This window comes from Loxodonta africana, chromosome 23 (genome assembly GCF_030014295.1).
Source record: "Loxodonta africana isolate mLoxAfr1 chromosome 23, mLoxAfr1.hap2, whole genome shotgun sequence".
Taxonomy (NCBI): Eukaryota; Metazoa; Chordata; class Mammalia; order Proboscidea; family Elephantidae; genus Loxodonta; species Loxodonta africana.
Window position 1 is genome coordinate 32,431,486 of NC_087364.1, and position 16,150 is coordinate 32,447,635.

At 43.5% G+C, this 16,150-nt stretch overlaps 1 protein-coding gene across 1 annotated transcript in view; it reads left to right on the top strand.

The window, feature by feature from the left end:
- Nucleotides 1-1,515: 1,515 nt before the first annotated feature.
- Nucleotides 1,516-16,150, top strand: part of LOC100657835 (potassium-transporting ATPase alpha chain 2-like) — a 37,521-nt gene continuing 22,886 nt past the window's right edge. The window contains exons 1-9 of the mRNA XM_010593920.2: nucleotides 1,516-1,677; nucleotides 4,366-4,425; nucleotides 8,344-8,547; nucleotides 9,359-9,472; nucleotides 10,657-10,791; nucleotides 10,910-11,027; nucleotides 11,817-12,085; nucleotides 13,866-14,064; nucleotides 14,200-14,309. Of these exons, the coding sequence (XP_010592222.1) occupies nucleotides 1,531-1,677; nucleotides 4,366-4,425; nucleotides 8,344-8,547; nucleotides 9,359-9,472; nucleotides 10,657-10,791; nucleotides 10,910-11,027; nucleotides 11,817-12,085; nucleotides 13,866-14,064; nucleotides 14,200-14,309 (1,356 nt within the window). The 5' untranslated portion in view covers nucleotides 1,516-1,530. The remainder of the gene's footprint in view (nucleotides 1,678-4,365; nucleotides 4,426-8,343; nucleotides 8,548-9,358; nucleotides 9,473-10,656; nucleotides 10,792-10,909; nucleotides 11,028-11,816; nucleotides 12,086-13,865; nucleotides 14,065-14,199; nucleotides 14,310-16,150) is intronic.

Below are 16,150 nucleotides of genomic sequence, written 5' to 3' on the forward strand. Positions count from 1 at the left end.
ACTGGGGCCAAACTTCCTCCCTACCGGTCACCCCCATCGGAGCACCGCCGCGGCGTCTGGTTCGAGGCCGTCGTGTCCCCTGTAGCCGCCGTCCGATCGTCCCCTTCCTCGAGGTGGAGCAAGAGTTGAGGCTGCGCCCAGTCTCTGGCCCCAGTGTCTCCCCACTCACGGTCGCTCACCTCCAGTCGGGCGCCCCGGCGCCTCTCGGGATGCGCGTGGCGGGTCGGGCTCCATTTCCCCAACTCCGCGGAGGCAGCGGAGGTTACCGGTGGTGGGGACGGTCGGGATTGCCCGCCACCTGCCCTGGTCCGGCACCCCGCAAGTCCTCCCTCCTCCCCGACCCCGCCACCCCGCTCGGCACTCCTTCCCTCCTCTTCTCCCCATCTTCCCGCCTCCTTCTACCGACCTCCCAGCACCTTTCGGGCCCTTGACTGGCCTCCCCTTGCCTGCCCACGACCCCTTGTGGTCCCGCGCCCTCAGTGACTAGGGGCCTGGGCAGCGCGGGTGCGGCGAGGGACAGGGTGGGCCCCGAGCGTTGCCTGTCAAATGTAGGGGTGTGGAAGGGGGAGGGGCACGGTAGGAGTAGCTGGGATTGGAGCCGGACCCCGCCTTGACCACCACCCTGTCCTGGGACCTAGCGCGGCCTGGAGCTTGGGTTTAAAAAACCTCTGGTCGCCGGTAGGCTATGGTTACGGGCTGTGCCTTTTCCCTCTCCCTCAAACTCCGTCCTCCCGCGGGGGTGCTGTGCTCTTGCACCCGCCGGTCCAGTGGCCATCAGAAGGGGGAACCCGGCGACCAGTGTGTCCCTGAGGGCCCTCACCCTAGTGCCCTGGGACTGAAAACCCACCGGCGCCTTGAGGCTAAAAAAAAAAAAAAAAGTAGGCTACAAGATTAAGTTAATGCTCAGCACATGGTATGAGGCAAAGGCAGGTAAGCACCGGTAAGCATGTGTTTACCTTGCTTGTTGGATAATCTGTCCCTGTGCCCTGACATTGGCAACATTGTCATAGGACTGGCCTCTGCACTTAGCAAAACCAATTTTGCAAGCTTCACAAAAATAGTGAAGTACTTTATTTGCAATTTTTTCACGAATAAGCATGCATTTATCTTGCTTATTGGGTAATTTTTCTCTAAAGAGGACACACATTTGGTGGGAAAAAGGCACTAGGGGAAACTTGTGGCTCCTTGGAAGGATCTCGTCTAGAGTTGGGGGAAATAATTTTCCACTTGCCGCACCCTAGGGAGGGTCACCCTAAGGAGAGGGCTTGCAGGCCTGCCCTGCCCCACCCAACCTTCCTTCTAAATAGGAGATGAAAAGGGTGGGGAATTGTTGCTTGGAGGTGGAAGAGAGAAACTGTCTACAGCCCCTTCTCCGGCTCTCCTCTCTAGACCGAGGGAATGAAGAGGGAAGAGGATCTCCATTCCCTTTCCCTGCATGTTCCTGACCCACTGGAGAAGGCTCACCACCTCTTCAGAAAATCCATTTAGGTCCATATTACACCCCTGTTTCTTTTTCAGAAAAAACCAGAAATGTATTCTGTGGAGCTCAGTGGAACAAAAAACATTGAGAAAACAGACAAGGGGGATGGCAAGGAGAAGCACAGGGACCTGAAGAGCAAGGGATGGAACTGCAGAAGGAATCACCAGATACAGGAGATTAAGGAAGAACTTAATCTGGTCAGTAGCCACTGACTACTGCCCTCCTGAGAGCTTGCCTCTCTTACAAAAGAAAAATCCAGCTCAAGGATTTGAAAATTCCCTTGAGATTTGTTTTCTTGTTTTTTAAAAAAGTGGTGTGATAACATCTGCCCTAGAGTCAAGCCCTGTGCAGGATTCCTGTATTCTGCTTGGAGGCACTCCCAGGTAGAATTCAAAGGGGAAAGTCTCCTAGTTCTCTCTTCCCTGGCTGTTTAAGTGAGATATAAATAAGCACTTGCCAGTTTTTACCCTCCAAAGTAAAACTGTTTGAACCAGAGCCTATTGAGGACAACCAAAGCTATTCGACCTGGATAGGTTTCTGGATATATAATGCCCCATAAGAAAGAAGGTAGATAGCTAGACAGACATTTGGAAATACAAGCCCTGAAAGGGGACTGACTGAATTTAAATCCAAGTTTAAGCTTCAGTTTTTTCTTTTGTGAAATAGGAATTAAAACTGGTGCGTACCTCTAAATGAGATAAAGCAGGACTGGGCACATTGTAGATGCTTAAGAAATAGGAGTTATTTCCTGTGTATCTCTAGATTTTAGGATTGAAAACATATCTACTCTTTCTTGGAATTGCTAGTTACAGCATAAATATATGCTCGTCTATTATATGCCTACGTATTGCAATGAGAACTTCCCTTTTTTGAGCACTTTGGGGAGATATATAATAGAGTTAAAGAATGTCCACATTATCAGCCAAAGTGTTCTCCTTCTGCTTCCCTGCTAAGAAAGGAGCATCTTTCTTTCTCTCTTTTTCCCAAACCTCACCAAGCCAAAAACCAAACCCGTTGCCATCGATTTGATTCCTACTCATAGCGACCCTGTAGAACAGAGAGAACTGCTCCGTAGAGTTTCCAAGGAATGCCTGGTAGATTCGAACTGCTGACCTTTTGGTTAGCAGCTGTAGCACTTAACCACTATGTCACCAGCTTCCAACCTTCTCACAAACAGTCCTTTAATTTGTGTTAGAGGGCTTGGGTGCTTTTGCATTCTGGTCTCTCTGGTCCTTAGAACCTTGATGACAACTAAAGAGTTCCTTGGCTTTTGAATAAATATCTATAGCTCGATAAAGATCCAAGCCTATGCTGTTCTCAAGCTGGCCAGGAGAGGGCACTCAGACGCCCATGCATTCTCCCTGAAGCCCAGGCTTGGAGGAAGAAAAGTATTTGGTATCACAGAACTGCCATTCTCCAAGCGTGAGGTGCATGGGTGCAAACCATGGCTGTAAGCATCCCTTAGTGGTATCTGTCCAGAGTTTGGCACACTGTGCTGTGCTCTGTGCTGGTGTTTATCTGTGGCCTCCAGACAGTAAGCGAGACTGTGCTTTACTCCTTTGAGTCCCTGGCAATATCACGTTCAATTAACTGCTAGAATAATGAATGAGCAAAGCAGAATCTGGCTAAGGAGAAGGCAAGAAGCAAAAAAAAAAAAGAAGATCTTTTATTGGAAGGCTTAATCTTGTAATGTAGCATGAAACTCTTTTTCGACATGATTAAGAAAAGAGATGGTTTGAGTACCAATCCCAGCATAAATATTTGTTCCAGGCAATCAGGGATTCAAGACTCAGCCACAGGGATAAATAATAAATAAACTTTGATGCTCCTGAGTGCTGAGTTTTCTAGATGGGATAAGAAAGGCTTAACCCTGGGTTTTCTGCTGCAGGAAGTAGCTCCTAGTCCTTTAACCCAGGCATTCTCAAAGGGGAAGGAGTGGTGATTCCCCTATTCCCATGCCAGAGACATTTGGCAGTATCTGGAGACATATTTGTGCGTCAAAACTCCCGGTAGGATGCTGCTGGCATCTAGTGGGTAGAGGTCAGAGATGCTGCTAACCATCCTACAATGTACAGGGCAACCCCCCATCCCCCACCCCACAGCAAAGAATTGTCTGTCCAGAATGTCAATAGTGCTGAGAGTTAAAAACCCTTCCTTAAGCATAGGGTCACCACTATGAGTCTAAATCAACTCGACAGCACACAACAACAGTCCAATGATTCCATGGTAGAATTAGCAAGTGGGAGCCATACTGGCATTTATTTTGCAGGTTTTTAGCCTGTGGGGTTTCTCTAACCAGGCAACTACCTGAGTTCCATTCCTTGAATAAGGAAAGGCATGCTTCTTGGTGCCAGAGACATCCACCCTTCATGGATAAGGAGTTGTCAGAACACAGGACCCCAGTTGTTGTTCAAGCAAGTCATTGAGTAAGATGCAGAGGGTCTGGTTTGGTGTTGCTCATTATCCTCAAGTGATCTCAGAATTTAGGTCTAAATTAAGTATCCAGATAGCTAGTACCTGGAAGACAACTATCTTAGGACTTACATGTGCTGGAGATCAATGTTGAGGTGTTGTACATTACTTTGTTGATGAAAGCTAAGGACAGTTACTAAGTGGTAAGTGACAAATTAAGCCTGAACTCTTCAGGGATGACCAGAAAGTCCCCTAGCCTATGAATTAGGACAAGACTCTTTTGAAGCAGTGCCCTTCCCCTACTGCAACAAGCCCCTGACAAAATGGTATGTTTTTCTTATTCTACCACATTTCCTAGCCCTCTCCCATCCTTAGTGCTACTCCCTGCTTTCATGGGCTGGTCAAAGCTCAGGGTTTGAGTCTTTTGTTAGAAGTGTCTTAATTCACTCTATTCTTCCTTTCATGGATTTCAGAATGACCACAAACTCAGCAATGAGGACTTGGAAAATAAATATGGAACAAACATTGTTACAGTAAGTCACTGGGAACCAGGGATCAGGAATAGAAGCCCTCTGACCATGTAAGTGGAAAGGTTGTGTGTTCCATATGTGTAGAAGAGTAGATGTCACTTTAGGGTGAATGACTATGGCAGCAATTTTGAGAACACATGCCTTGAATGTGGCAGAAGAGCTGGCCAACTTCAAGGAGCTGATGTGTCTGAGCCAAGTCCCTTTCACTGAGCTATCTACCAGAAAGATACAGATACTTTCCTGGCTGTCACAGTCAGAGATTGCTTTTAATCCCTGTGTTGTGGTATATAGTGCTCTTATTATCAGAGAATGAGGGAAACCAGTGCTAAAAGTGACTCTGTTTGTCCCTGCCTTCTCCAAAAAGGAAGGCTTTCTCCAGAAGCACACTGGTATGTTCACAGATACTTCAGAAAATACTGCTTTCTGCTGTGAATTCCAATTCAAATGAAAACTCAAGTTTTGGTACCTTGATACCATGAGGTTTGAATACTGAATGTACAGCAGAAATACCTACTATGTGCAGACCACTGGACTGAACATGGAGAGATACAAAGAGGAACAAGATGGTCTCTGATCTTAAGGAGTAAGCAGTTCTGTAGGGGAGGCAGATGTGTATAAAAATCCACTGTATTTCACTTAAATGACAAATGAGAGGTTTAAAACATAGCTGAGAGAATGATGAATTCTGGCTAGAGGGACCAGAGGAGACTCCTTGGGTGATATAATGTTCGCATTGGGACTTAAGAGGATGACTAGAATTTAAGTTGGCAGAGTACCCAGGGAACAAAAAAGAGCAGAATGGACCCTGAGAGCAATCTGGGGTCACTGGGACCTAGTGTGTGGAAAGGGAGGAGGTGAGGCAGAAATGAGACAGGGAAAGGTAAACTGGGTGAAACTGTCAAGAGCTTTGATATTAAACTAAGGAATAGACACTATTTTAAGTGTATAAGGGGCACAATTTCTAAACAGGGAAGTGGTTTGATAAGATTGGTTTGAAGTTTTTTTTTTTTTTTTTTTTTTGAGTGGGAGATGGAAGGGGAAGATTCTAGAAGAATAAGACAATAATCCAGGACAGTAAGAAGGAGATCTCATAACAGGACAACAGCAGTAAGATGGGAAGTAAGGGGGCAGATTCAAGAGATGTTTCAGAGAGATAGCTAATAGGACTTGAGGAAGACTGCCACAGTGTTTTGAATGAATCACTAATGGAATTAACCCAAGTAGAGAATGCAGGAGACGGAGAAGGTCTGGTCAGGTGGGAGGGTGGGGAGAGGTGAGAGATAAGAGAAGGCAATAAAGAGGAGAAGATGATAAGTTTTATTTTGAATTGTATTATTTGAAATATCTCTGGAACTCTATGTGGAAATGTCCAACAGTCATTTAGAAAGATGAGTTGGGTTCTGGAAAAGGAATGACAAATGGAGGGTGATGATATTAAGTTGGTTAATCTGAATCCTGGTTATTCAACAAGTATCTGTGTTTTCAATACAGAAAAAGCATTAGGCCCTCCTTTGACTCGTGATACATGAGGTTTCAATGGCTGATGTTTTGGAATTAGATCTCTAGGCCTTTCTTCTAAGGTATCTCTGGGTGGTCTTGAGCCACCAAACTTTTGGTTAGCAGCTGAGCTCTTAATCGTTTGCACCCCCCAGGGACTTCATTGGCCCTATCCAAAAACCAATCTAGATGCCATCGAACCTATTCCAACTCATGGCAACCTGTAAAAATGGCTTGGTGGGGAGGCATCTGACTGCCTCTAACATCACAAGGAGGAAAGAGAATTAACATCCACAGCCCAAGGCTGATTCCCAGGAGGTGGAGGTCAGACATGCCTCCACTCCCCCAACATTTTACTGATTCTAACACCAACCATTCCTCCCATGGCACTCTGTACTTATCTGCTGGGTTCAATAATTAGGTGCAGTGGCCACAGAGTACTCACAGACAATACTCATGGTTATGGGGTTTATTAGGGAAATAACAGGTTACAATTTAGGTTCCGTAATGTTCAGGATACCATTCTTCTATCAAGACAGCCTCTTCTCAGCTATGCCTGCAAGCACACCTCTCTCTGGTCTCAGCCTCTTGGCCAGGCCTCTGCCCTACTTGGGCAATTGTTACAAAGCTCTTAGCTCTGCCAATAAGTGCCCTTAAGCTTGGCACTCCTCCAGTAAGCCTTGTGTCCAAAGGTGCTCACCTTTCTTGCTCCATGGGCTGGGAAGAACCACTGCCACTGTCTCGTGCCATCACCTCTTGCTGTCCTCCATGTTACAGCTCCTCTCTCTGTCTCCTGGATCTAGGAATTTTGTAATTGAGGGATCCCAAGTCCAAATGATGTATTCCACTCCTGGCTCTTCTTTCTTAGTGTTGAGATCCTCTCTTCCTGCCTCTGGGATGGCTTATTTTAAGCCTAGCGAGATGGCAAAATTGACCAATCCCCTTGTTAGGGTTCCATACACCTTATATGCATGGTTCCACCGTCTCAAGGGTGCCATGCACCTTATTTACATTATTAGCAAGCTATTCAGTCCCCTTGGTGTGCCACAAGCACCTTACTGGATAATTCCACTCAGTCATTTGTGGGAGCTGCAAAAGCTATGGCCAGAAGGGCCATGTTCAGAAATTCACTGCACAACCCAACCCCCTGTGTTTCAGAGTAGAACTATGCTCCATAAGGTTTTTATTGCTATAACCTTTCAAAAGCAGATCATCAGGACTTTCTTTTGAGGCACCTCTGGGTGGGTTCAAACCACCAGTCTTTCAGTTAGCAGCCAAGCACTTAACCATTTGTGCTACTCAGGGACTCCATTGACCCTATTTAAAAAAAAAACAAAACAACCTGTTGCTGTTGAGTCAATTCTGACTCATAGCATCCCTAATAGAGCACCCAAAAATGAACGAGTCGTAGTACCTGTCTTTAAGTAGCTTATAAGATAAAAAGCTATCCAAATAGATAGTTTGCAGGAAAAAAATCCTATGACTGATAGTACAAGATTTCAAAAGAGGGTGGGCTCACCTCCATGCACCTGTGGACCGCATGCATCATCGGGGAAGGCTCTGGCAAGAAGTGACTTTGTGTTTGGGCCTCAAAGGTTGGGTAGAATTTGTAACTGAACTCAGGGTGGATATGCAGAAAAGTAGAAAAGTACTCATGTTGTGCTATATAGAAAAGGAGCCCTGGTGGAGCAGTGATTAAGAACTTGGCTGCTAACGAAAAGGTCATTTGTTCGAACACACTAGACACTCCACAGGAGAAAGATGTAGCAGCCTGCTTCTGTAAACATTACTGCCTTGGAAACCCAATGGGGCAGTTCTACTCTGTCCTGTAGGGTCGCAATGAGTCAGAATTGACTTGAAGGCAAGGGGTATTCTATATAGAAGTCCCAGAATAGGTGATATGTCTTTTCTGGGTTTACTGCTTTGCCCTTAACCCTGATGACTAGCTTCTGCATTTCAAATCCTGCATTAGCAGAGCTACATCTATCTCTAGATAAATCTCTAAGATATTAAAATTCCTTAGCAGAGCATAGTGGTTAAGAACCTGGACTCTGGAACCAGGTTACCTGGGTTGAATCTTGGCACTACCATTTACTAGCTGAGTGACTTTGGGCAAGTTACGTAACCTCTATATGCCTCAATTTCCACATTTATGACATAAGGATAATAATAGCACCTTCCTCATAGGGTTATTTTGAGGAGTAATGAATCAATATGTGTACAGCACTTAAAATCATGCCTGGGTCATATTGTGCATTAAACATTCTTTAAACATGGGGAGATGGGGACTGTGGCAATCTCCACTTGTCCCAGGACGTTATTTAGGCTGATACATTAACTCCTGACCACAACCTGCAGAAATCTGATCCAACCCCCTGAAGGAAAAGAACTAATTCCTGTTTCATTTTTGCTCGGCCTTCACAGGGTCTCTCCAGTGCAAGAGCTGCAAATCTCCTGGCTCGGGATGGGCCCAATGCCCTCAGCCCTCCCAAGGAGACCCCAGAGGTTGTCAAGTTCCTCAAGCAGTTGGTGGGGGGCTTCTCCATCCTCCTGTGGATTGGAGCCATCCTGTGCTGGATTGCATATGGGATTCAGTACTCCAATGATCCATCCTCATCCCTAGACAATGTAAGGTCCTGGCTGATCCCCCACATGGCTCTGCTGACTTGGGAACAGGGAAGAACAAAACCATGAATTTAGGCCTTAGAGGGCAGAGTACTGGACTGGAGTCAGGGCACTGCCACTGAGCACTGCATGGGCTGTAGAAAATGAATCACTGTCGCATGTGTAAAACAGAATTATATCTGACTTCCCAATGTCTCAGAGGCGGTGTGGGCATGACTTAAAAAAATAAAATGAAAAAGCACCTTGAGTCCCTAAGGAAAAAAAAAAAAAAAACTCTACCTCCAGGTATTTTTGAGATCTTTCTCCTCAAAGCTGATTGTCTCCTTTAAACTTGGAGAGCTTCTACACTTGTTGAGAACTTGATACCAAAACTACAAAATTGAATTGACCAACTATATGCTAAGAGAAAGACACCAGACACAAAAGACTTGGAATGTCCAGAAAAGGGAACTCTGTAGGAACAGTGAACAGATTAGTGGTTGCTTGGAGCTGAGGATGGGATCTGGAGGTTGACTGCGAACAGGCATGAGTAAGTGAGATTTTTGGGGTGATGGAAATGTTCTAATGCCTGATGTAGTGATGGTTGCACAACTCTGTAAGTTTGTTTAAATTAAAAAAAAAAATCTAACTACATAAATAATCCTGAAATAAATAGTCATTGAATTGTACCCAAGAAACAGGTAAATTTTATGGCATGTACATTATGTCATACCAAATGCCACGTGTCTCACCTTTCTGTGGAGAGATCTAGCCTTAGGATCTGGCTCATTACTATCATTTGTTTGACTGATTGACTCCTTTCCTCATTACTCAGGTGTATTTGGGTGCTGTTCTTGTCCTGGTTGTTATTTTAACAGGCATATTTGCTTATTACCAAGAGGCAAAAAGCACCAACATCATGGCCAGCTTCGGTAAAATGATTCCTCAGGTGAGTTGCCCAGCCATCTTTCTCCTAAGAATTACTTTCATATGAATTACTGAGTTACTTTCATATGAAGAGGCATCAGCTAATAAAAAGTGGGGTTTTGGTGGCAGAGAATCTAGCTCAAGCCCTTGCTGTCTGAAAAATCTTGAGCACATTACCTAATCTCTTGGAATCCCATTTCCTCACAAGGTTTTGAGATTATCAAATGAAGCAAGATACAAGACAATGCTTTGTCAAGAATAAAGTAGGACAGAAACATTAATCATTGTACCACATCTTCTGCTACTGCTCTGCATTTGTGAACCATTTGAATAGTATAATTTTATAGGTGATTCAGAAACCCTGGTGGCATAGTGGTTAAGTGCTATGGCTGCTAACCAAAAGGTTGGCAGTTCAAATCCACCAGGCGCTCCTTGGAAACCCTATGGGGCAGTTCTGCTCTGTCTATAGGATCGCTATAAGTTGGAAACGACTCAACAGCAATGGGTTTGATTTTTGACGACTGATTCAGAAAGTAAACTGTAGAAGTTCAGGGAATGTTCACTGGCAGCCAAGGAGATCAACCTATGATTCTTCCATTCCTGAGCTCAGTGTATGTTGCCCCAGATGCTGTCAGTGTGGGACACCGGTGCTGTCCTTTTCACACAGGACTTCTACTGTGTATTCTCTAGGGAATCTGTGTACCTCTGTTGACACAGAACAGGGGAACTGGACTGTCCTTAGCCCAAAGAACTGCCAGCCAGAAGGAAAGATTGTGGATGCAAAGCACACCTCCTTCCTTGCTAAAATGCAGGAGATCTATCTCATTAGAGTTTTCCCTTCTTTAGAAAGATCATTGAACCCTACAGAAAGAACACTGTCAGTGCTCTTCCTGCATATGACAGCCAGTGTCATTTATCCTTGGTTGTCACTCCCTTTCCATCAGGCCTGTGTCTCTAACTTTGCTATATCTGCCTACAGCAGCATTTTCTGGTTCCAAGAGTATCTCTGTGAGCTCCTTCTCAAGAAAAACTACTTCTGGGGGTCTTCAGACCCCAGGTGAAACACTCTTTCACTTTATTTTTTGCTATTCTTATAGCCGAGGATTCTAATTCCTCCATTTCTGAGATTTGCCAGAGGTATAAATGAAGGAGGTAGATTAGCGTCATTTCAGGATCTGAGACATCTATCACATTTTTCTTTCCTAGCAAGCTCTTGTCATACGAGATGCAGAGAAGAAGACAATCCCTTCAGAGCAGCTGGTGGTGGGGGACATAGTGGAGATTAAAGGAGGAGACCAGATTCCTGCAGACATCAGATTGCTGTCTTCTCAAGGATGCAAGGTAAGCATCATGGGGCACCCCTAAGGATCAAGCTTGTAACTAGTTGGCATTCTGTTGGCTTTACTTATTTTAGTATATGTGAGGCAGGAAACCTATTTTGAATATTACAAACTTCTAGGTGGATAACTCGTCTCTCACGGGGGAATCCGAGCCCCAGTCCCGGTCCTGTGACTTCACTGATGACAATCCCCTGGAAACAAAGAACATTTGCTTCTATTCTACAACCTGCCTGGAAGGTATGTCCAACTGACTTTAAGGGCCACATGCACATTTTCCTCCTTAGGCCTTATGTTGTTGTCTTTTTTACCATCTCTTGTTTTAAAGCTTTTCCCAGAGAAAACATAAAATTAAAGAGCCTAGATGTCATGGATTGAATTGTGTCCCCCCAAAATATGTGTCGACTTGGTTAGGCCGTGATTCCCAGTATTAAGTGGTTGTTCATTTTGTGATTTTCCTATGTGTTACAAATCATAATCTCTGCCTATGGTTAAAGAGCATTAGGGTGGGATGTAACACCCTTGCTCAGTCATATCCCTGATCCAATGTAAAGGGAGTTTCCCTGGGGTGTGGCCTGCACCACCTTTTATCTTACAAGAGATAAAAGGAAAGGGAGGTGAGCAGAGAGTTGGGAACCTCATACCACCAAGAAAGCAGTGCCAGGAGGGGATCATATCCTTTGGGCCCAGTGTTCCTGCGGGAAGCTCCTAGTCCAGAGAAAGATTGATCAGAAGGACCTTCCTCCAGAGCCAACAGAGGGAGAAAGCCTTCCCCTGGAGCTGATGCCCTGCATTTGGACTTCTAGCCTACTTTGCTGTGAGGAAATACATTTCTCTTTGTTAAAGCCATCCACTTGTGATATATCTGTTAAAGCAGCACTAGATGACTAAGACACTAGAGAAATGATTTTCGTCCTGTAATGTCATGTACTAATTGATCATGTAAGCTACCAAGCAAGGACTATAAAGCAGAATGGGTTCCTTTCACAGCTAAAGACCCCTGGAATAAAATGTCTCCTTCCCTTGTAGGTGCAGCAACCGGCATGGTCATCAACACAGGTGACAGCACCATCATTGGACAAATTGCCTCACTGGCTTCAGGAGTCGGAAATGAGAAGACACCCATTGCCATTGAGATCGAGCATTTTGTTCATATTGTGGCAGGAGTGTCTGTCTTCATTGGCATTATTTTCTTCATCATCACAGTGTCCATAAAGTATCCAGTCTTGGACTCCATCATCTTCCTCATTGGCGTCATTGTAGCCAATGTGCCTGAGGGCCTCCTGGCCACTGTCACTGTGAGTCCATGCTGTTAGATAGCCACCAACTCTTTCTATACCCTGACATTGTTAGCACATAACGTGTATGCTAGGTAAGCTCCCACAAGCAAACTACGAGCCTATTCTATCTTTAGAGTGAAACTCCTGCCCCAGCACGGACAACAGTGGAACATTCTGAATAAATTGTTTCTTAGAGGGACAAAAGGAATTGTGATATTTTTAGTATTAGAATGCATTGTCATTGAAATCTTTACATTTTCATTTTCAGGAGATTTATCTGCAATCATGCAAGCTACTTTGCTCCTTAAGATCTAGATAAGATAGATTCAATCATTGATATATTTTTTTCAGAGTCTAATACCTTCCCCACAATTCTTCAAAAAAAGAATTCCTTGGCAATTGCAACCTAAGAACTTAGGCATAGTCTCCAATCCACATTGTTTGCCTCAATTCTCTTCTCTCTTGGGAGCAAAAGCCGAAATTCTTCTCATTTTCTTCTGCAAAGCAATTCAGTCCTTTCCCTCTCCTGCCCCAAATTCGGCTTTATATCTTCCTCTGTAAGGGCCCACCTAATAAATCTTTGGGCAAAAACCACCCTCCTTTCTAGTCTCTGCTGGGAAGGCCCTGTGGTTGGAGGGAGGAAGAGATTCATTTTTCAGTTATATGTATAAGTGACCTATATAATCATTGGCCTGCTATTGTCCTGCTCAAAGACAGAAGGATTTTTTAAACTTCAAATCTCTTCTGGCCTCATGAGATTGTATTTGAAGAAATTGGAGCTGAGAAAAATCTTTGAGATTAGGGAGTTTAAAAGAGAGAGCTAAGTCTTTAAAGTATGGAGCTGTGAAAATAAAACATAAATAGTTCTTGATTTCCAAAGCAAAAAATGAGTCCTTTGGAATAACCTCCTTGGCGTATGCCAGTGAAAATCTCTTACACATTCATCCTTACGAAAAACATAGCATATGGATGGGTAAAGCTCACTTCATAATTACGCATGAGTACAGGCCATAACAGCCTGGCCTCTCTTTGCCACCTGTGGGTGCCCTCAGGATCATTTTCTTCAAAAGATGAAGGCACAAAAAAAGTGTTTAAAAGAAAAATTTTGGCGTATGAGGCTTATCAACCACTCGGTCTGTTTTGCTACATCAGTAAGTATACCACTGTTCTAAAATTAAGCTAGTTCTTTCCTAAATTTCAATCATAGCTAAACTTAGCTATTTATGTGTTATTGAAACTGAGTCCAAAGTAGTTATTTTTCTCCCTGTCTTTGTGTTTAATTTTATTTTGTTTTTTAATTTTATTTATTTTGTTGTTAAAGCATACAGCAAAATATATAGCAATTCACTTATACAATTTAGTGACATCGATTACATTGTTCAAGTTGTACAGGCATTCTCACTCTCCTTTTCTGAGTTGTTCCTCTGCCGTTAACATAAACTCACTACTCCTTAAGGTTCCTATATAATCTTTCGAGTTGCTGTTGTCAATTTGATCTCATATAGATAGATCTTAAAAGAGCATAATGCTCAAGGTGGATATTCTTTACTAGTTAAGCTAAGCTATTACTTGGTTTTAAGAAGACTTCAGGGGATATTTCAGGTTGAAAGATTATCTCGGCACAATAGTTTCAGGGTTCATTCAGCCTCCATGGCTCCAGAAAGTCTGGAGTCCATGAGAATTTGAAATTCTATTCCGCATTTTCCCTCTTTTGATCAAGATTCTTCTATAGACTCTATGATCAAATTTTTCAGTGATATCTACCTGTTCTTTTCAAAAGCTTTTTTCTACCATCTAGGTGTCACTGTCACTGACTGCAAAACGGATGGCCAAGAAGAACTGCCTAGTGAAGAACCTCGAGGCGGTAGAGACCCTTGGCTCTACCTCTATCATCTGCTCTGACAAGACTGGGACTCTGACTCAAAACAGGATGACTGTGGCCCATCTGTGGTTTGACAATCAGATCTTCACGGCCGACACAAGTGAAGAACATTCAAGTAAGTCTTGTGGAACATTCAGCATGGTCCAAAGTTGTGGACCTGCCCATAGGGGGCCAAACTAAACATGGCAGTTTTGGTGTGCAGTGTCTAAATCATTTAAGCCGAACCCACTGTCCATTCTTTGTTTTCCAGACCAAACCTTTGACCAAAGTTCTGGAACCTGGGCCTCCTTATCCAAAATAATAACACTGTGTAATCGAGCTGAGTTCAAGCCAGGACAGGAAAATGTTCCCATTATGAAGGTAAAGCTTCTGCTTAACTTGGTCTTAAATCACAACCAGTTTGAAGCCACTTTCTCTGTTCTGATTTGGTGTTTGATTTAATCTCTCCAATTGAGTAAAGTTTGTACTAATAAGAGCAAGTCTGGCTCACAAGATATGAAGAAAATTTCCTTCTGTATTGAGAATTCACAAACATTTAAAAGTTTTCAGAATATTGATTTAGATAGTTTTGAAAATTCTGTTTCATTCCAAAAAATAAATGTTTCTTAAAGTTACTTTTCCTCCTTAACTTCTTTGTCAGCTAAGTGGATATAATCAAGTGGATGTAAATACCATTCACTAAAGTTTAAAATACAGTTGGATGGAAATTAAGGAACTGGTCTTAGGGCATATTTTCTTTTCTTTTTTTTAATGTGCTTTAGATAAAAGTTTACAACTCAAGTTAATTCCTCATTCAAGAATTTATACACATTGTTTTGTGACTTTAGTTGCATCCCCACAATGTGGCAGCACCCTCCCCCCTTTTCCACCCTGGGTTTCCTGTGTGCACTAGACCAGTTCCCATCCTTTCCTACCGTATCGTCCTGCTTTTGGACAGGAGCTGCCCATGTGGTCTCATATATTTGATTGAACTAAGAAACACATTCCTCACATGTATTATTTTTGGTTTTATAGTCCTGTCTAATCTTTGTCTGAAGAGTGGGCTTTGGGAATGGTTTCAGTCCTGGGCTAACAGTGCTTCCGGGGGCCATAGTTTCAGGAATTCCTCCAGTCTCCATCAGACCATCAAGTCTGGTCCTTTTATGTGAATTTGAGTTCTGTTCTACATTTTTCTCCTGCTTGGTCCAGGACTCTCTGTTATGTTCCCTGTCAGGGTGGTCATTGGTGGTAGCTTGGCACTATCTATTTCTTCTGGTATCAGATTGGTGGAGTCTCTAGTTCATTTGGTCCTTCAGTCCTTTGGGCTAGTATTTTCCCTGTGTCTTTGGTTTTCTTCATTGTCCTTTGCTCTAAGTGGGATGGAACTAATTGCTGCACCCCAGATGGCCTCATGCAAGCTTTTAAGACCCCGGATGGCACTCACCAAAGTGGGATGTAGAATATCTTCTTAATAAACTTTGTTATGCCAGTTGGCCTAGATATCCCCTGAAACTATGGTCCCCAGGCTTTAGGGCACATTTTCTATGACAACTTTTCTACTCGTAATCCAGGCCAAAACTTTTAGAAGTCATCTTCAACTCTCTCCTTTCCGTATATCTAGTGAGTCACCAAGCCCTATCATTTAAGCTTCAAAATGTACCTAGTTTTACACTTATCTCTAACACCTTGTGTCTAAATAACTATAACAACCTCTTAACTGCCTTCTTGATTCCAGTTTATCCCTCTTCCATTCTTTCTTGCATGCCACTCATTTTTCTTAAACACCACTTTTATCTTCACCTAACTTTGCTGAAAAACTTTCAGTACTTTCCTATTTTCTGCTTCTCAAGTTTGGAACTCATCCTGCCTTTCATGGCCCTCCATAATCTTGACCCTTAACTAATATAATCTAATCTTAACTCCCAGTCCGTCTTTACTTCTGGCATTCACACTGGAATCATCCACTTTTATACCTTTACTTGTGGCATCCTGGTTTCTATAAGGCTTTCTTCTGCCTCTCTATAAACCTTCTCTCTTTCAAGATCTAGTTCAATAGCTGCTTCTTTCAGGAAGATCCCAGTCCTTACTGAGCTCCAGCTTCTTTGAACTTCTCTAGTGCCAGTAGGTGATACCATCATTGTCTTAATCATTCACTAATTGTCATGTAATCCTCTTGTCTCTTCTGCTAGGCTATAAACTCTTAGAAGACAACATGTTGGTTT